The following is a 20,630-nucleotide window of genomic DNA, read 5'->3' on the forward strand; positions in this document are numbered from 1 at the left end:
GTATTTTAAAAAAATGCCTCACTGCACATGATTTTTTTAAAGAGTTACTATACGTGGTATATTTGCAATAAAAAAAACGCCTATAAATGGTCTTTTTTTTAATCTAAAAAAGTGCCTTACTGTACATGATTTTTTTTTTTTTAAAGATTTACTGTAGATAGTATTTTTGCAACAACAACAAAAGCCTTACTATACATGGTCTTTTCTTTTTTTAAATGCCTTACTGTACATGATTTGATTTATTTAACTGGCCACTTGAAAAAAAAAACGCCTCATATACAAGGTCGTTTACTGTTTTTATTTTGGAGGGGGGCGGCTTTACTTTTTTTTTCTTTTCCAGTAAAAGAAAAACAAGTCTTGGTAAAAATGGTTGAATTAAAAACAAAACAAAAATATATATATTTTACCAGACATGGTCGTTTTTTTCCGAAAAAATATATCGTCACTTGACTGAACCGATCCTTGAATGATGACCCGAACAAAAAGAACTTTATTCACAACAAACATGTCCAATATATTGTAACATATACAATATATTGCACTTTGATCAATTGCAACAAAAATATCTATTACTATTAACAGCTCGAATATCAAATGACTTCTCATACAATTTAATGAAAATGGACGGAAGAAACAATCAATAATTTTCATACTTTGCCACTCGTGTGATTTACATCCTCGAAGATACCAATTGAAAACATTAAATTCCACTCTTACTCCAAATTTGGTGCAATGCAGTACATGCTTGAAGTTACGTGGCAACTTCAGCTCCAAAACGTCAAACGTGAGTCGAAGAACCCGTGCGTGCACAATACAAACACTACAAAGTCCTCTGCTGCCACCTAACGGCCAATCCTAACACTTGACCAGCAAATTTAAAACTCATTTAAAAAAAAACAAAACATTTATTAGCAATCACATGGAAAGAATGCATGACATCTACAGGAGCATTGTTGGAATAAAAATGCCAACTTCTTATTTACAAAGTATGCAATTGTATGTGAATAATATTAGCACATGCACATATAAATTGTTATAATATTACACAAGCTGTTTATTTTCTGTTTCTGTTTAATTCTCTCAGATTTAGTAGACTCCACAGCCCATCCTTTGCTATGGTGACAAGACTTGAGAATTAGCATTCTTCTCATCAATAAAATGACGACATGACAACAATGAGCATGTGATGACTTTGCACAGACAAAAAAGATGACCGTACGAACAAACGCCATCTTGGCTGACGGGCTAGCACGGAGCAAAATTCACATAAATGACGTCAAGTGTCACTTTGATGAAAGGGAGAAGGACATTTACGTACATGGAGAATCAAAATGATCATCTAGCGCTTTTGAACTTTTATGGGAAATTTGGAACTTATTCAAATTTCCACCATAAGAAAACTACAGGCTGGCAAATAGTTGTAAACTTGAACAAACTCCGACCTGACGCGTCTCGCAAAGTTTGCCCAAGTCGAAAATTATTCGCCAGACGTTCCCGAGTTTTACTGATTTATTCGGCTAGAATTTTTAAGGTTTTGTCAAAAGTCGCAAATTTTCGCTAAACATTCGCCAGATGCCCACCAACAGTCTTGTCGCAAGGAAATTTTGAACATATTCAAATTTCCGCTGTGATAAAAATAAGGAAAATGTCTGACAAACATTTTGCGACCTTGAATAAACTCTGACGTAGACGCGTTTCGCTAAATTTGCCGAGTCAAAAATTGTTTGCTGCTTGGTGGGATAGGCAATGTAGCGCCCGTGAAGAAAAAAAAAAAAAGTTATCAGGATTCTCACTGTTAGCTGATCGGAGCAATTTTTATTAATTCTCATTAACGAGCATGAACAATGAACCGATCGGTCTCGTTGGTAACTAGTTTTTAAGCTAGCTCACCAGCTAGCTATGTATCATTCTGGCAGCTCACTAGCTAGCTACTTAGCATTTTCAAAATTTCGGCTGAGAAGGCTATATCATGCTACGACTAAGCTTACCAGTATTCATTTTTGATTGTTATTCATGAGCATTAAAAATGAACCGAGCATTTTATTTTTGCTTGTTTTGTTTTGAATTCATGCAATCTATTCTTTGTTAGCTTACTAGCTAGCTATGTGGTGCTCGGGCAGTTCCCTAGCATTTTCAGACTTCTGGTTTTAAAGTGAAAATTTTGAGAATCAAATCCGAATTCGAGGTAAAAGTGAGAATCCTTTCACACTTTTTCCCCCCTTCACCCTAATCCTTTTGTGTACGTTTGCCCTATTTTGTAGCGTTAATGCTTTGATGTTGTTGTAGACGCTGGTTATAATACATGATATATATATATAATACACGGTTGATGTGCATTTCCAATTTCGGTTTGTAATGATTTCATAATCGTGTGGCAACGAGTCTTAAACTTGCGCAGGGTGTTTTTCGGCTCTCGGACAGCAACGCGCGCTAATTATTTTTAACTTCTAAGTCATCTATGTACAAAGTGAAATTTGACGCTTGGGAATAAATGAAGTGACTTGACGCCTATTGCGAAACGAAGGCTACATTGCTCAGAGTTCGTTGATGATCGAAGGCATTAGCGCAATCCTCATTTGGCAAAGATGAATGAAAAACCACAATCGCACTGTAAATACCAAACAGAAAGTCATCTGTGATGCTTTTTGAGGGGTGGGTGGGTGGGGGGTGGGGGGTACGAGAAGAAAACACTGCAATGTATTGATCTGCTGGACGGGAAGTAAGGCATGATGAACATTTCAGAACTCCAAAGAAGAGCCGGGCTATTAGTTCTGTACATTGACTACACAGCTAGGGTAGTAGTGAGTGAGTGAGGCGGGGGGTGAAGGGGGGGGCAGAGTGAGCTGAAGTACGTCACGGAGGCAGTTGGAAGGGATGACTGGAGACCATAAACAAGTGTTCTGGGGTGGGGGCTTCGTTTGGCTTTCAGCTTCTCCGGGACTTTGAGTGCTGGATGAGCCATTGCAATGTGATATCTGTCGGGGGAGGGGGATTCACCATCAGCGGCATCCCAACAAGGATTTCGAGCATATCGGCGGCGTTGCGTACCTATGTTGTCTTTCTCTTTGCAGGAAACCGAGTAGCAGCAGATTTCCCGGTCCTGGATGGCTGACAGGTTCCTATCGAAGTCAATTCCACATCTGATTAGAACCATGCTTCTCAAAGGAGGGAGATTTTTTAACAATGTTTCTGCAGGTATCAGCAAACCCAATTAATTGCTTTTTAAAGAGGTAATGGGAACTGCACTTTTTCTTTTCAAATTAAGAGCAAATTAATTGGAACACAAAACACCTTATCGCTAAATTGCAAAATGTTAAATGTCTTTATTATAATGTTCAATGTCTGTATTTGGTTAGGCAGTGTGTGTGCCTTACATCTTTTCAATCAGCTGCTTCTCATCCAGCGCGTTGGCTAGGTCTCGTTTGTTGCCGAGAACTAGAACCTGAAAAACCACAACGGGCAAAAGCTCATTAATCTCACATCAAACAGCTAAAAGGACTTTTCACAACAACCGCCATGAACCGGCGCGCTATTTTGGTTTCTTAAAAACACAACATGTGGGTGAAGTGTACGCCACCGGTTTGGAAAAGCCCAAATACGAGTTTGTCTTTCAAAAGATCTTGGTCGTGAAGTATCCTCCGACTTACGGGAATTCCTTGAAGTTGCGGCTTTTCCAGCAGGTTGTGCAGTTCATTTCGGGACGCTTCGATCTTATCTCGATCTGCCGCGTCCACCATGTACCTGTCAAAATAAATAAAACACAGGAGTGCCTTGAGATAACAAACGCTAACATTTAGCTTGTAAATGGAGTCTTCGATGGTATGTTAGCATTAAGCTAACCGTGGGAGGCAAATGATACGTTTGAGTAAACTGCACACGTGATGATTTTGAAACCTCTTTTTTGGATTAATTGTTCACTATTTGCCAAAGGTGAGGTGAATTCCTGAGATCCAGCCAATTCATTGGTATCCATTGTAGTAGATGTCTGTTTAAGGACTACAGTAATCCCTCGTTTTTTGCGCGTAATGGGGACCCGCAACCCCGCCATGATTAGTGAAAAACCGCAAAGTAGTGATATCTTTTGTAAAAAATTGGAGTTTCAAGTGCGAACTCTGTTTGTAATCATCTTAGGTGAGCTACATGCTTCACTCCAATTTGACTTCAGGGCACCGCTAATATAACCGCGGCTCTACGTGAGACTACAGCCAAAGGAATGGGAACGGGAAGGGATAACAGTACAGTGACTGTATAAGGTTTAATAAATTAAGATTTAAGTACCATAAATATGTCTACTGCAGTAGTTTGAACTACAAGGAATGCCCGTGGCATGTACATTTATCGTTAACTTATCTGTTTGGCATGCAGGCAGCCTTCACAGTGTGTCTCTCCGCAATATAACTTGTTTTTTCGCGGAAAAAAAAAAAAATATCGGTCGATTATTTTGGGTCAGTATTTGAAGGGACAAAATCGTCCAATTAATCGTTCTGGCCTATTATTAAGAACAAGAAAATGTGAAGTTACCTGACAATATTTTCAAATTAACTCCAGAAGGACCTTGTTCAATCATTTACGCTCTTGTTAAAATAAACTAAAAGGCAAAAAAAAAAAAAACACATTCACCCAACGAGTCCACAAACTTACACAATAGCATTGACTCCTCGACAGTAGCGTTCCCACATGCTTCGGAAGCGGGGCTGTCCGCCTATATCCCATATCTGAGGAGGAAGAAAACATAAATGATGTACAGTGGACCCCCGGTTTATAGCGTCCCTGGCTTACATTTTTTTCAGGTTACAAAGTGGAATGATAAGTTTTGTAGTCCCCTCTTTACAGCACTTTTCCCGCTTTACAGCAACAACTGTCATGACCTGTGGGGTTGGCTGTGGTTATGTTGTTTTGCCTCCCTCTTCTGGCGTTTTTAGGTAATTGCTCTTATTTTCAGGTTACGTTAAACTGCCTGCCCGCACGGCTTATTTCGTGGCGTCATCAATCTGCGCATTCTGGCGTCACTAAGATGCTGGTCTGCTATTGGTCGGCGTCACTAAGATGCCGATACGCTAAAGAATTGATCTCGTGTGAGTGCTTCCAATGTCGTATTTATTGTGCAATTTAATACCTAATTTAAACTTAAGTTGGTTAGCCATGGGTCCCAAGATCGCTAGTGATGTTATAGGTAGAAGTAAGAAGATGATTAGTATGGAAACAAAGCTGGAGATAATCAAGAAGAAGAAGAAGGCTAGGCTACCCTTGCTAGGGATTATGGCCGTAATTAGCTCAAATCAATGTCACTTAAAGGTTTATAAAATGTCATTTTTCCTTCATATATTTATTATTTATGATGTTATTTACTTGTATAAATGTATATTATATAGGAGTAAAACTTACAATACTATTATGTAACCAATTTTTAATATGTATATACAATTTTGATGTTCTTGCTGTCAACTAATAATGACATTATAATAGAAGTAGGTCTCTTAACAGCCTATTACGACTCAGCCTGCAAATGTCACATGACTGTCATGGTTTGTTGGGTTGTGGGTTTATTTTGAGGGGTTCTGTTTCTGTTTACGTTTATAGTTCCGGTTTCTGCCCCTGTCGCGTCTGCCTGCGTTAGTTTTGATTTAGTTCACCTGTCTGTTACCTGCGCCTCGTGTCCTCCAATCTGCTCCCTTTGCCTGTTGTCCCTGCCCAGCTGCCATGTGTTAGTTTGATTAGTTTGTGAATGTATTTAAGCCTAGTGTCTGTTACAGCCCGTGTCGGATCATTGTCTCTGTCACGTCATGTCATATTGTCTCTATCGTATTGTTGTCTCGTAGTCCCGTCTTGCCCCGAGTCCCTCAGCTCCGTGTTTTCCTGCCAGCCTGTCCATAGTGTTTTGCTTTCTGTTTTGCCAGCCTGCCTGCGCCCTTAGTTCGAGTTTTTTGCCGTCCTGTTTTTCTCGCTTTTGTTCCCGTTCGTTTATAAATAAATGGATTTAATCAACCCCCTGTCCCGACGCTCCCCTGCTTTTGGGTCCTCCTCCTCTGCAACCATGCCGGCCTCCTCAACCGCCGTACTCCCCCGTGACAGAATGATCCGACCAGCACAGGACCCAGCGGGAAGTCCGCGTCGGCGGACTCGACGCCGCCGCCCCGCCCGCATCCGTTCTCAGCCCGCCGGTCAGCCCCGTTCCCCCAGTGTGAGACCTCTTGTTTTTTCTTCCGTGTTTCTCTCCTCCGAGTCCGCGTCTGTCCCCGCTTCTGATCCGCCCCCCGCGTCTGTTACTTCCGCGTTTCCCTCGTGTTCCTCCGACCTCCCATACGACACGATTCTGTCCCCGCACGTTTTTTGTAGTTCCGATTTTTCTGATTTGCGTAGTTCACCTTCTGTCCGCACACCCGATCACCCTTCCTCTCCTGTTCGCGCACCTTACTGTACGTTGGACTCAGATTTTTCCGATATCGAGGATTGCCCTCCTTTCGTCACGTTTCGTTCCAGTACCGGTCCGGATTTTGTTTACCCGCGTCCCTCTTCCTTCGACACTTTTTATCATATTCCGTATTCGAGCCCGTGCACCTCTTATGATTTTGATTCAGATTTTGATTTTCCGTCCAGCCAGTCATTTTACAGTCCGTCCGAAGACTCAGATTCAGAGCCCCCATTTGACCGTGACCTTTTCGTGGGCTCCCGGTTGGCATTTCGTGGCCGCCGGTGGAGGGGCCCGCGAAAAGGCCACCGCCCCAGTTACCACCAGAACCCATCTGTTCAGTCTCCTGTCAGTTCCGATCCGTTCCCTCCTGTCTCTGTGTCCCCCTCTTGCCGCGCCCTGCCTACTTCCTCCTGTCCTGTACCACCCTCTTCTTGCACCCTATCCCAAGCTCCTGTCGCGTCTGTACCACCTGTCTCTGTTCCCCAACCTTCCTGCCGGCGGGCTGAAGCGGCACCTGCCCCTGTCCCTGCGCCAAGACTGCTACCCACCCCTGTCCCTGCGCCAAGGCGGCTACCCGCCCCTGTCCCAGCGCCAAGGCGGTTACCCGCCCCTGTCCCTGCGCCAAGGCGGCAGACCGCCCCTGTCCCAGCGCCAAGGCGGCAGACCGCCCCTGTCCCAGCGCCAAGGCGGCAGACCGTCCCTGTCCCAGCGAGCCGGCGCCCGGCCTCTGCGAACCCTGCGAGCCGGTCCCCGGTCTCTGCGAACCCTGCGAGCCGGTCCCCGGCCTCTGTGAACCCTGCGAGCCGGCGCCCGGCCTCTGTGACCCCTGCGAGCCGGCGCCCGGCCTCTGTGACCCCTGCGAGCCGGTCCCCGGCCTCTGTGACCCCTGCGAGCCGGACCCCGGCCTCTGTGACCCCTGCGAGCCGGACCCCGGCCTCTGTGACCCCTGCGAGCCGGACCCCGGCCTCTGTGACCCCTGCGAGCCGGACCCCGGCCTCTGTGACCCCTGCGAGCCGGACCCCGGCCTCTGTGACCCCTGCGAGCCGGACCCCGGTCTCTGTGCACCCTGCGAGCCAGCGCCCGGTCTCTGTGCACCCTGCGAGCCGGACCCCGGCCTCTGCGTACCTTGCGAGCCGGACCCCAGGCTCTGTGAACCCTGCCCGTCTGCCTCCCAAGCCAGTCGCCCGTCTGCCTCCCAAGCCAGTCGCCCGTCTGCCTCCCAAGCCAGTCGCCCGTCTGCCTCCCAAGCCAGTCGCCCGTCTGCCTCCCAAGCCAGTCGCCCGTCTGCCTCCCAAGCCAGTCGCCCGTCTGCCTCCCAAGCCAGTCGCCCGTCTGCCTCCCAAGCCAGTCGCCCGTCTGCCTCCCAAGCCAGTCGCCCGTCTGCCTCCCAAGCCTGTCGCCCGTCTGACTCCAAAGCCAGTCGCCCGTCTGACTCCAAAGCCAGTCGCCCGTCTGACTCCAAAGCCAGTCGCCCGTCTGACTCCAAAGCCAGTCGCCCGTCTGACTCCAAAGCCAGTCGCCCGTCTGCCTCAGTCATCCCAAGTCAGTCTCCTGGCATCCCCGCCGTTTCTGATTGGTCCCCAGTGGCTGTCTCTGTCCAGCCGGCCGTTCCCAGTGCTGCCAGCCACGGCGCCGCTGCCTCAGCCTCCTGAGCCACCAGCCACGGCGCCGCAGCCTCAGCCTGTTGAGCCACCAGCCACGGCGCCTCAGCCTCCTGAGCCGCCAGCCTCTGCGCCGCTGCCACAGCCTCCTGAGCCGCCAGCCTCGGCGCGGCAGCCGCAGTCGCCTGAGCTGTCAGCCATGCCACCATTGCCGCAGACGACAGAGATGCCAGACGGTTCCCTGTGGTCGCCCCTGTCCCAGGTCAGTCTTGTGCTCTCACTCGTGTCTGTGGTCTGCACCCAGTGGCTGTTCCCTGATGGCACCCCGACGACGCCTCCGCACCTGCCTGACGGCGTCCAGCCGACGCCTCCGCACCTGCCTGACGGCGTCCAGCCGACGCCTCCGCACCGGCCTGACGGCGTCCAGCCGACGCCTCCGCACCGGCCTGACGGCGTCCAGCCGACGCCTCCGCACCGGCCTGACGGCGTCCAGCCGACGCCTCCGCACCGGCCTGACGGCGTCCAGCCGACGCCTCCGCACCGGCCTGACGGCGTCCAGCCGACGCCTCCGCACCGGCCTGACTGCGTCCAGCCGACGCCTCCGCTCTCGCCTGACGGCGTCCAGCCGACGCCTCCGCTCTGGCCTGACGGCGTCCAGCCGACGCCTCCGCTCTGGCCTGACTGCGTCCAGCCGACGCCTCCGCTCTCGCCTGACGCCGCCCTGCTGACGTCTCCGCTCTCGCCTGACGCCCCGCCTGCCGATCTTCAGGGGCAACCGGGATACAAGCCTACCTGGGGTGGCTTGCTGTTCGCCATCGGGCGCCCAGGTCGCCCACCTGACTCGGCCCGCCGGGCACATCTGCTCTGGCGTCCTGGCCGCCCGCCTGATTCGCCTCGCCGGGCGCCTCTTGTCTGGCGTCCGGGCCGCCCACCTGACTCGCCCCGCAGGGCACCTTTCGTCTGGCGACCGGGTCGCCCGCCTGACTCGCTCTGGCGACCGGGTCGTCCTCTGGACTTTCCCCCTCGGGTGCATCCCGTTTGGCACCAGGGGTGCCTTTGGACTGTTTTTGTTTTTCTCCTGTGCCCTCCTCCGGTCCCCCTTCCGCCCACCCTGCCTCGGTTTTGTTTGCTTGTCGGTTTGTTTTGGGACGTCTGGGATCCGTCCCTTGAGAGGGGGGTTCTGTCATGGTTTGTTGGGTTGTGGGTTTATTTTGAGGGGTTCTGTTTCTGTTTACGTTTATAGTTCCGGTTTCTGCCCCTGTCGCGTCTGCCTGCGTTAGTTTTGATTTAGTTCACCTGTCTGTTACCTGCGCCTCGTGTCCTCCAATCTGCTCCCTTTGCCTGTTGTCCCTGCCCAGCTGCCATGTGTTAGTTTGATTAGTTTGTGAATGTATTTAAGCCTAGTGTCTGTTACAGCCCGTGTCGGATCATTGTCTCTGTCACGTCATGTCATATTGTCTCTATCGTATTGTTGTCTCGTAGTCCCGTCTTGCCCCGAGTCCCTCAGCTCCGTGTTTTCCTGCCAGCCTGTCCATAGTGTTTTGCTTTCTGTTTTGCCAGCCTGCCTGCGCCCTTAGTTCGAGTTTTTTGCCGTCCTGTTTTTCTCGCTTTTGTTCCCGTTCGTTTATAAATAAATGGATTTAATCAACCCCCTGTCCCGACGCTCCCCTGCTTTTGGGTCCTCCTCCTCTGCAACCATGCCGGCCTCCTCAACCGCCGTACTCCCCCGTGACAATGACCAAAAATACAACAGATGATTTTTACAGAATCAGTCAATGCAGTCAATGTCACATTGACATTAGCACCCAACCTGCTAACCGGGTTCAGTTACGTACCTTTATTGTCACGTTGCCTTTTGTGACCTTCCGCATGTTGAATCCAACGGTAGGAATCATGTCTTCACTGAACTGGCCTGACTGTTAAGGCGAAACAATAGATCACACAGTGATCATGTTGTGAGTGGTAGTGATGGCAAAATGAAGCCTCATAAACACTTTTGAATAGAAATATATACATTTTTTCTCATTTATATGACATTTTTTGTTTTAGAGATTGGGGGAGGCTCAAGACTTCATGAGGCGTCATCTGATGTCATTTACTACATGATGACAGTTGCCGTTTCTACTGATCACTTTTGAACAGTTTTGCTTTAGCCAGCAAAATCTGCTTCTGTGCTTCTATGTTAAATAAACTTAAAAATGGGAGATATTACCCCTTAGACTAAGATGTTGGCAAGCAAGGTGGACGTGGAGCTGCATAACCAAGTAGCTGGTAGCCAGATACTGGAACATCTGTACTGTTTATGGATTAGAGGTCCCAGAATTAAGATGGCAGACACCACCAACGGTGGTGGTGAACAACCAGACCAAGATCCTGGGGGACTTCCAGATCATGGACTGACAAACTGGTGTACAGTATTTGAAAATTCTCAATAGGAAATAATATTCACTGATGCGCCTTGCAAGGGTGAGACAAATTGGAAAATCCAGACGTGGAGATACACTGAACTTAATTCTATTGTGTTGCAATTTCCAGGAAGACTTGACACGTGATGAATGCATCCTTGCAGATCCAGTAAAGACTCTGGATGCTTTTGCTGTCGTGATCCTGGATGATGCAGACGCGCTTTGGTCATCCAGTATGACAACACCAGCAGATTCAACCACGTGACTAGTTTAAGAAGCGCCCAGTCACACGTCACTTCGACTTGGATAGGATGCAAGCGTCAGACTTGGGCGTAAACCAAAATTACGAGCGGTTCGCAAACGAGTCTTTGTTCTCCGGGTGTTGAGCAAACTAAACGTATCAGAACATTAACCTTGGCCTTGACGCAACACATCTGGCAGGCAAATGCAAGCTTTGCAGCAGCCTTGGGCCCACACTGACGGAGCATGTTTGATAGCGACTTACAGCGATCACATTGACAAACGTGGTCTTCCCGGAATACTGAAGTCCCACTAGTGTAAGTTCCATCTCTTCTTTCCAAAAGAGGGACCTGAACCAGTCCAAAAGCTTGTTGATGAGGGCCAACATCTTGGACGTCACGCTCAGCAAAATCACTACGACTTTTGGATCTGACGGGTGTTGTAGCTGCTGTTAGTAGCGAACCACACCGGAAGCAGGAAGCTACTCTGGCACGTCATGTGATCTTCAGTTGCGTTCAGGTTATACGTGGTAATGGGAAAATCTGCATTCCCATGAAGGGTCCTCTACAGTTTCTGACTTTGTTGTCGTGCCGTATTATTTGGAGACACTATTTTCGATAGACAGAATATAGATAATACCCGGGCTCTCAGTATTGTGATAAGTTTTTATTTTTTTCAGGTAGATTCACAACGATTTAGGAATCCGACGTGTTTAGTTGTTGCTGTCAGTAGCAAGCCTCACCGGAAGTAGGAAACTATTCTGGCGCGTCATGTGATCTTTAGTTACATTCAGGGTGAACATGGAAATGAGAAATTCTGCATTCCAATGACGGACCCTCAACATTTTATTGACTTTTATTATCCTGCCGCATTATTCGGAGATATTTATTACCGAAACAATACACAAGACGCACTTTATACATACAGTATATTTTTAAAATATTTTTCGGCAGTACGCATGCCACATAAATTCATTAGGAATGTGACAAAAAAAATACAAAAAACAGTTTGACAAATGTTTTTATTAGATTGGCTAATGCCAGTCGAAAAAGGAAAACGAACAATTTAAATGTTGTCAATATGCTAAAATCTAAGGACGTTGTAACATTTAAAGACTTTAAAAAGCTAGCAAAAAAAACCAACTTATTTAAATCCCCAGAATGGCTGCTGCTGTTGTTTTGTTTGTTTTTTTAAAAGGAAAAAAAAACAAATACCTTTCCGATTAATCCCTTATGTTGCTAAAATGGTCTTTGGCTATATAAAAATGTATGTTTATACTATTACACATTAATACCAAAAGAGTTCTTTCATCTGCAACTCCTCATACAACAAGCAAGCACATTGTTTACAACAGTAAGAAGTCTCAATTGGCTACTTATACTATTAGAAAAGATGATCAGATGACATGACCACATTCATCGCTGTGGTGTTGCAGTGCATTACCGCAGACATTTTCTTCGAACTTGAAGAGACTCTTCACAAGGTGCTTTAAAAAAAAAAAACTCATCTGTTCCGCTTGACTGACTGCTGGAAGCTTTTCAGGTCAAAGAGTCTTGCGGCAGTTCTTGAAGAAGATCAAAAGGGAAGGGAGCATTTAGTGGTTGGTGCAATCTCACATTCTAAAAAGAACCGAACAAGACGGAAAGTTTATCAAAGAATGGCATTTGTTTTACGTACCGGTGGTCTGACCAGAGTGGTGTAATTCTCAGGCCTTGCTGCACTCATTGTTGTTGTATAAACTGTAATCCTGTCAAATGATTGCAACAATACATATTTGCAAAAAATATCCTGGTGTTTATTCCCCACACCTGTACCGAAATAAATGTTCTGCTTACCCGTTACACACTGGAGATTGTGATAAGACCTGCAGAGAGATAATGTTGCAAGTGATCATGATATGGATTTTTTTAGGCTGATTTTTGGCAGAAAAAAATACTGATTACAGATTAATCGGACGATTATTTTAAAAATGGTAATTGCTCGCACTGCATTTCAATAGGTGGCGCTTATCGGCGGTTTTTCACTATTCACGGGCTGGCCCGGTACCTATTCTGGGTCCACTATAGATATATGCTTTTGTTTTATAGTTACCATCTGGGTGAAATTTCAGCTTCCTGTGTGTTCTTTCAATGCTTTTACTTTGATTGAACTAAAAAATGTAATAATGTGTAAAAAATAATTGATTAATTATGAAAAATTTTGTACAGTAGTAGTAATAATAATAATAATAATAATAACACTAGTCTTACTTGTATACAATTGCTGTAAAGTACATGAAGGTAAAAAGTTAAAATAATCTGCATATATCATCCATTCGGACAATTATTTTTGGACATGACACAATCGGCCGATTAATCCTACAAGTTCTAAGTACATTTTTCAAAAATATTTTTTTTTCAATTGATTGACTTACTTGATACAGTGTATACATATTAATATGTTCTTGGCCGGTAGCATTCATTGCTTTTTCTGCGGCTTCTCTACAAACAAGAGACGATAACAACATTATGCATTTTTATATCATACAGTATGTATTTTTGTGATATTTATCATATCCTCTTGAGACACACACAGCCTATTCATTTGTGTCCTCTATAGTGGACATTTGTTTTTGGTCTGTATCTTTTGACAAAATGGAGCTACCCTACTAAGTCCAAGAGTCCTCAACCAAGGACATCCTGGCCTTTCCAGTGATGTCTCATTTGTCTGGTTGGGATGCAACAAATTTGATAAGACAAAATGCACACAACAGTGGACACAAACTGTGTGTCAAGAAGATATTTCTCTTCAAACCGCTTACTTTCGATGATCCTCGGCTGGGGGCGGAAGCCAGTGGTCAAAGTTCGTCTCCACTCTGAACCATCTAAGCAAATAAAAGCAAAACACATTTGGGTAATAGCGATGTACAAACAAAAGAAGACAAATGCGTCCAGCTCATTGGACACCCACCCTCCATGCAGCAGATCCAATGGCCAGATATCCGCCGGGCCGTCCCGATTTCTGGTGATGACGACCCCTTCGCCTGGCCGCGCCCCCGCCACGATGTAATACACTCCTGTGATGATGGAAATTTTGGAAAGGTGCAGGCTAGCGTCTTGAAAGTCCTCTGCCTCTTCCAGAGTCTGCAACCGAGACCAAATTCCGGAAGGAGGAGTGTGTTATTAAAATACCGTATTTTCTGCATTATAAGACGCACCGAGGAGCCTTTAATTTTCTCGAAAGCTGACAGTGCACCTAAAAATACCACGAGTACCTTCAGACATTAATTTCCACAATCATCTTTAATCTTAATTGCTGATTGTTGTTGAAATTCTCTTTCGCGCCATCTCGTGGATGCATAAAGCAACCCCAGCCACTACTGTAGCTTCTATTCTATGCGCCTTATAATGCAATGAAAACAGTTTTTAAAGGGTTCAAATAATACATACATATACTGTATATATATATATATATACTGTATATGTTCAAGATTGATGATATTTGTTGTCATAATAATAATTCATTTAAAAATAATAAATAAATACATAACCATCTTGCTGGTGTTACCTTTTTTTAACATTTACGTAAATTTACAGGAAATGCTTTTCAGTGCTTTTCCTGTGACTCCTCATCTCACCTCTCTCACCAACCAGCTGACTGGACTTCTCCGCAACAGGAAAGCTGACACCATATTCTTCCAAAAGTCCCATGAGTGATCCTTTCCTGGTCAACAGGTCATGCTCACTAAGCAATATTCTTCTGTCAACATTTTTTTTTTCGCAACTTAAGCCAAACAGATGTGTGGTCTTACCTCGCTGGTCACCAGATACGGTAAACTTGTATGGACTTTGTCCCGTCCACAGACCAACATAGCCAGCAAAGGTAGTTCCGATATAGGAGATCTGCAAAGGTCGAAGGTTGTGTGACAAATTTTGTCTCCAGAGCTCATATCATTCTTTAGTAGACATGGGCCGATATTAGGCTGTTTGATAACCATGATATTACAATGACAACTGTTTTTCACAATCCTAACCACAATCTATTTTATTTTTTAAAGTATTGAATATTTGGTACATTAAGAGATGTGTAACAGTTTTAGCACAAATGAATGCATAAATAAATAAACACAATAACCTTCCTTCTGTTTTTTTTTTCATTTAAAAAAGTCACAGTGCTTACAGGTAAGCTATGTTGAAGACAAATACCTCCTTTTTGTCCTCCAACACATACCATGAAAGTTTCTTTTAATTGCCATCAAATTATTTTCAAAGTGGCTTTTTGAGTAGACTCTGCAAGCATTCATGATACCGTATCATTACTCCTATTTGTTAGAATAAATGTACACACGTTCTTCCATATTAACACTTATTGTATTACAAAGCATATATTTAGCAGTATAACCTCGTTTGAATCATTAAAAAGATGGTTGTCCGTGGAAACAGCGAGCACAAGAAGAAAAGAGACACCATGACCTCATCACAGGGCAGAACTGTCTGCAGTTATGTTCTTGGAGAAAAAGATAGTAGCCTCTGTATGAACTGATAACTGATAGTATTAACTCACACTCACCACTATCGTGTGTTGATTGTAGCCTGTACGCTCTCCCAAAATCCTTTAGGGCGATGACGTTATGTAACTCGGGCTACTCTAATCAATAAATAGAGAAGGTTTGGCAAAATGTGATCTCAGAGCGGAAGAAGATCTAGAATTCGGGTACAATTCTGTACATTCTCCTTGTGAGCAAAGATAATCATAAGCGTCTTGTCTTCCTTCCTTGTGTGTTGTTTATTAAATGTTCGAGGTTACCTGAAGCTGACACCTATAATTGTCAAACTGCACCACAAATGTCCTCTGTGAGGCGCACTAGACTTTGCAAAAAATCCTTAAAGAATTATGTTTTCAAGTAAAAATTGATCGTCACTTGGACCCCTTAAAAATGTACAGAAAGCAAATTTGTTAGCCTAACAAAAGTCTAAAAATGTGTTTTTGATCAAAAAAGTACACTTAGGTTTGTCTTTTTGAAGTCGGGTTTTGAGAGTCGACTTTTAAGATCTAAAGCAATGCATGGAGGGCATCATAACTTGATTTTCATTGGTCAGGTTTCATCCAATCATCTACCAGAGATAGAACATCATTGAACTGATTCAACCAAACTAATGATTTTAAATGACGATCATATGAAATATGTCCGATGTGTGATATACCGTACCGTCCCATTTTTACGGAAGATAACATTGACAGTAAGATTCCTTAGAACAGCGTGTGGGTAGTCAAGATTCCTGCCATGGTACAAATTTCCATGTTTGTCCTGAGCCACGATGCTCGTGCAGAATCTGCAAGCGCAAAACATTCAATAAGCTAGCTATTACCCACGTATACGTCTATGCTAACATTCTGCATACACAGCTATGCCAACATTCTATTACACATAATATGAACATGCTAATTACAAAAATACTTACGCGGTTGCTTCGTAGGCAAAGTTGAGCATAATGGTATCAGAAAGGCCTGCGCCAAAGTGCGCGGCCATGCCACGGAGCTCGTCGCCATAAGGCTTCGGAAGAAGTAAGGGCTCAGAGACCTTGATCATTGATTTGATAACTACCTGAAGCAATTTTGGAATTGTTGAACTGACAAGAAAAAAAGAATAACAGTGGTCACACTCATAAAAACATAATTTTTTTATACTGTTATTGGCAAATATTTACAACAATAAACAAATACAGTGCAACAGAGTATTCAGCTTTCCACGAAAAAAAAACAACAACTTTACAGTACAGAAACCAATTGTCTATTCTTATTTTTCAAAATGACTTAAATCTTGAACGTTTCTTGTATGTATAAATTCTTTTCTGAATCCAAAATATACAACTTTGTAGTCCTGTCAGGACATTCAAATTATTTCATAAATTAAACCGAAAAAAATTTCAAGATTAATTGCATTTATCAAAAACTATATACTATCAAGGTTGTAACAAGTGAGTAAAGCTGAAATTAATGTAAAATCAGATTTCTATTTTGTATTTAAAACTAACATGTTTCTGGAAATGACAACACTCATGACAATAGATTGTTTTGTTTTTTAAATACATTGATGCATTTTTAATGAATGTCAATTAGCCACACCCGTTAGCTACATAACAGGTAAAATGGATGGCTTCCGGTTTAATTTTGAAAAACGTTGAAAAGACCACAAAAAGTTGGAAAAAAAAATTACTGGTGACATTTTCTATGAACGGAAGTCGTGAATATAACAAGTAGACTATTTCTCTTACTCTATGACCTCTTGAGCAGCTTTCCGGAGGAATTCGGAGTCAAATACTTTAAGAATCGGCATCCATCTGACTTGCGGGTCATCATCCAGGTTAATTTCGATGGTGGGCGGGGCCAGGTCCGAACTGCTTAACGCTGCCAGGCCGACTAGCAGCACCGCGGCGCGGACAATCAGCAGCGTCATGTCTGAGGCTGACCGGTCAGTGAATGCCTCTTATACTTAAAAGGAACACAAACGTTATTTCCTACTTGAGGGGCGGGAATTTGTGTTTCCGCGTTGTGGTTTTCACAATTAAAGCTTAAATTAAAACTCGAGTCAGAAAGTGAAAGTTGCCAAACAAAGCCAAGCAAGGCTTCAAAGCAATGATGGTTATATTTTGTATTAAAAAGGTTTGGTGTTACCAGTTAGTTACAGTCATTAGTTACACGTGGTTAATTTATTTCTGTAAAATCCGGGGATCAGTGAAGGCACCTTGGAATCGAGGGAAAAGGGCATGGGAGGACGACGCCAAAGTAATTTTGCTTTTAGATTGAGCAACTTTTGCCTTTCATTAACTTTTAGTTGCCAGTTCGCCCTTTGCAATCTTGAAATGCCGTTTTTGGTACCGTCGTAATCACAGAACCAATATTTCAGCTCGAACGACACTCTTGTGAACTCATAGGCACTAAATATCCACTAGAGGACGCCAGACACCCATTTTTTCTGATAGGAAAACGCAAATCAGTGGAGCTGAATTCATCAAGTTGATAGTTTATTTCTTGCTTCCAAGTTAGAAAATGAGTTCCATAAGGATATTAACACATGGTGGTGTCAGAAACATGGGTGAGAACGACCCAATTTGTTTCATGAAGTTTTATTTTACTGAAACATTTGATTAATTCAATGATTATTTTCATATGATTTTTGCATGTCTGTGTTCTATTTAGAAAAATCGAGTACCCCCTGAAGTTCCTTCAAGTACTCGTACCCCGATTTGAGAACTATGTACCTCGATTTGAGAACCACTGATCGACGTAGACGGACATGCCACTACCAACAGCGGCCAGAGGAGGCGCCAAAAACTAAGCCAAGCAAGTCACAAATCTTAACTGTTAAAAGTTAAACTAAATCAGTTCCAAAACACCCAAATTATTTAACGGGCCCCTGCAATCAGGCCACTGACCACCGGGGCTCTGCGAACCCCACTTTGAGAAAACATTAAAAACCGTATTGAAGTATTGAAGTTGGAATTTGTATAACAAAATGTGGGTCACAATGATCTCGGGACTTAAAAAAATAAAAAAATAACAGAAGTTTCAAAAACACAAGCCAGTGAGTGAATACGTGTGATAATCAACTATAATATTGAGATTTCCATAAAACCTAAAACTTACCTCATGAGACCATTGGTTGCGGTACCAAAAAAAAAAAACGAAAAAAACAACAAAGTTTTACTGTGTATTCCTGCCAAGATTTCTACACACGGTTCCTTTGACATCTTTCAGAATCTGATATGTTTACAGCTTGTAATCTAAGACAAGCTACTGATTTACAGCCGCTTGACTTCTTTATGAGTTATGTGAGTTATGTAAGTGTTACGTAAGCACGAGTTGTTGTGGAGAACTGTCGGAATGGCTGGCTGCAACACGTACAACCAACAGGCAATAAATTCCACACACTTGAAAAAAAAAGCTTTATTAATACTTTAATATAGATCAATAATACTTTACAAAATACCGACCGACAAGCCTGTTATATTTCAAAATAAAAATCCCAAGTACCTCTTTCTATAGAAAACTATGACTACATTTTTATATCTCAATTTTACATTCACGCCGTTTAAAGCAAAATACATGAAAAAAAAATCCATCGTCGGTGTGTCCGCGCTAAATGAATGAATGAAATTTGAAAACCAAAGCTATGTACACGCTCGGCGTACGGCTAGCAGAAACCCTCAATTACACTCGTTAGGTCACGTATCAAAAATAAAAATGTAGCGTGTTAGCATTAAGAAAAAAAAAACAAAAACAGGACGCATAGGTCATGTGTGATGAGGAAATGACAAAAGCACTTGGACAGATCATGTGACACACCTCATACTGTGACGCCTGAATGCTTTGCGATATATATATATATATATATATATATATATATATATATATATATATATATATATATATATATATATATATATATATATATATATACACACACACATAACACACACACACACACATACACTTATTGTGGTGAACACAAAAAGGAATTTGTTACAAAAGTATAGTTGCATTTCAGCAGCTACTTTATGGGGGGGGGGGGCTTTTGTTCACCAGGGGCGGCGCTAAATGGCGGCTTTAATTCTTTGGCCACATACCACATCTTAGCGGAGAAAAATAAATGCCATTTTTACACGGAATGGGCATTTACTGATACCAAGTGTTGATATCTAGATACTTAGGTTTATTTGAAGAGATTGAAGCCAATTAGAAAAATAGAAAAGGACCAATAATTTCATGGAATTTTGAGGAAATGCTATGTTGGACTAGACAGGATATTTGTTAAAATAATTTGGCATTGCTTTTTTTTTGGACGGGTGGTAAAAGTGACTCGTTCAATCCCAAAGACATGTTTTTACGTTTTTCAACAGTCCAGTTCATTCAATCTCAGGTGCTTCTTTTTTTTTTCTATTTCTTCAAGTATTTGGTTACAGAGGGTCTAAAAATGGCTGATACTAAATATATGAAGTCATTACTTTCGGTAAATAAGTACTAAAGTAATCAATTAATTTGAGCTCAATAATATCTTTAGTAGCAAAAGTAGTTGACTGTTTCTGTACGTAATTACCTAAGAACTACATAAGAACGAAGTAACTGATTAGTAATTATTTTAGCTAATTTCTGAACTTAGTACCTAAATAAATTGATTACTTTAGTACGTTCATTAAAAATGTACTGACAGCTTTAAAACCTAAGATTATCTTAGAATTGAGTAAAACAATTATGTCATTAATTACTTAAGGTAATTCATTACTTTAGCTAATGAAGTAATAAACAAACTGATCGCTTTATGAATTACCTAAAGTAATCAATTACATTTTTTACCTGCCATGACTAGACCATTCTTTAGCCACTACATAAATGCATTTATAGATTACTTCACCCAAAGTAATCCGTTACCTAATTCATTTATTACCTACCATTATTAGACCATTCTTTAGCCACATACATACACACACACACACACACACACACACACACATATGTGAATATATATATATTCACGTGTGTGTGTGTGTGTGTGTGTGTGTACGAACGAAAAAAAAATGGTGGCGACGCCCCTGGTTTTTACATTCATTATTGACTGCTGCACGTGCGCAAATACAGAAGTCTAAACATATATTTAGCCTACTCTATAAACCTTTCGTGGGGCGGGAGCTTACGTCCCTTACATTCCGGATTAACCGCTGACATTCAACCCAGAGCGCAGAGAAGACACTTGCACGCTCATTGCCGCACGTTGACGAGTTTCCCAGTCATGCAACATGTTAGCACGACGGCAGGAAAGTCGCACGGAGGTGCTAACGATTTTAGGGCCCGCCGTCCCCTTTTGAGTCACTCTTTGGTTTCCAGGTTTAACGGGGAGAGCTCTTTTAAAGCTTTGTGGAGGGCGGGGGAGTCCAAGGAGCTCCGGCGGGCGATCGGGGACCCCGCCCGCAGCAGAGGCGGGGAGGGCGTCTCTGG

At 43.3% G+C, this 20,630-nt stretch overlaps 3 protein-coding genes across 3 annotated transcripts in view; all 3 read right to left on the reverse strand.

The window, feature by feature from the left end:
• Positions 1-467: 467 nt before the first annotated feature.
• On the reverse strand, positions 468-11,144 carry LOC148418722 (ADP-ribosylation factor-like protein 8B). The gene is made up of 7 exons (XM_088422556.1): positions 10,924-11,144; positions 9,849-9,929; positions 4,642-4,715; positions 3,648-3,741; positions 3,375-3,442; positions 3,049-3,119; positions 468-2,975 (listed from the first exon to the last, which is right to left on the reverse strand). Exons 1-7 carry the CDS (start codon positions 11,044-11,046, stop codon positions 2,926-2,928), a joined length of 561 nt encoding a protein of 186 aa, XP_088278682.1. The 5' UTR covers positions 11,047-11,144; the 3' UTR covers positions 468-2,925.
• Positions 11,145-11,662: 518 nt separating this feature from the next.
• On the reverse strand, positions 11,663-18,460 carry LOC148418723 (N-acylethanolamine-hydrolyzing acid amidase-like). The gene is made up of 12 exons (XM_088422555.1): positions 18,285-18,460; positions 16,913-17,129; positions 16,100-16,267; positions 15,847-15,970; positions 14,449-14,539; positions 14,275-14,360; positions 13,608-13,780; positions 13,459-13,521; positions 13,072-13,138; positions 12,494-12,522; positions 12,336-12,405; positions 11,663-12,222 (listed from the first exon to the last, which is right to left on the reverse strand). Exons 2-12 carry the CDS (start codon positions 17,092-17,094, stop codon positions 12,202-12,204), a joined length of 1,074 nt encoding a protein of 357 aa, XP_088278681.1. The 5' UTR covers positions 17,095-17,129; positions 18,285-18,460; the 3' UTR covers positions 11,663-12,201.
• Positions 18,461-19,082: 622 nt separating this feature from the next.
• The window catches only part of bhlhe40 (basic helix-loop-helix family, member e40), a 5,061-nt gene continuing 3,513 nt past the window's right edge, over positions 19,083-20,630 (reverse strand). Inside the window, exon 5 of the mRNA XM_088422554.1 lies at positions 19,083-20,630. This exon is cut by the window's right edge and continues 698 nt beyond it. Within this exon, the coding sequence (XP_088278680.1) occupies positions 20,502-20,630 (129 nt within the window). The 3' untranslated portion in view covers positions 19,083-20,501.

This window comes from Hippichthys cyanospilos, chromosome 9 (genome assembly GCF_059441005.1).
Source record: "Hippichthys cyanospilos isolate Australia breed blue-spotted pipefish chromosome 9, RoL_Hcya_1.0, whole genome shotgun sequence".
In the NCBI taxonomy this organism is placed as follows: Eukaryota; Metazoa; Chordata; class Actinopteri; order Syngnathiformes; family Syngnathidae; genus Hippichthys; species Hippichthys cyanospilos.

Coding starts and splice junctions, on each gene's coding strand:
- LOC148418722 (XM_088422556.1), bottom strand. CDS start 11,046: ATGTTGGCCCTCATCAACAAGCTTTTGGACTGGTTCAGGTCCCTCTTT. Junction 3,443..3,647: donor CGCAACTTCAAGGAATTCCC/GTAAGTCGGAGG, acceptor GTGGTTTTTCAG/GTTCTAGTTCTCGGCAACAA. Junction 3,120..3,374: donor AAGCAGCTGATTGAAAAGAT/GTAAGGCACACA, acceptor TGACTTCGATAG/GAACCTGTCAGCCATCCAGG.
- LOC148418723 (XM_088422555.1), bottom strand. CDS start 17,094: ATGACGCTGCTGATTGTCCGCGCCGCGGTGCTGCTAGTCGGCCTGGCA. Junction 15,971..16,099: donor TTTGCCTACGAAGCAACCGC/GTAAGTATTTTT, acceptor TTGCGCTTGCAG/ATTCTGCACGAGCATCGTGG. Junction 14,361..14,448: donor CGTATCTGGTGACCAGCGAG/GTAAGACCACAC, acceptor CCTGTTGACCAG/GAAAGGATCACTCATGGGAC.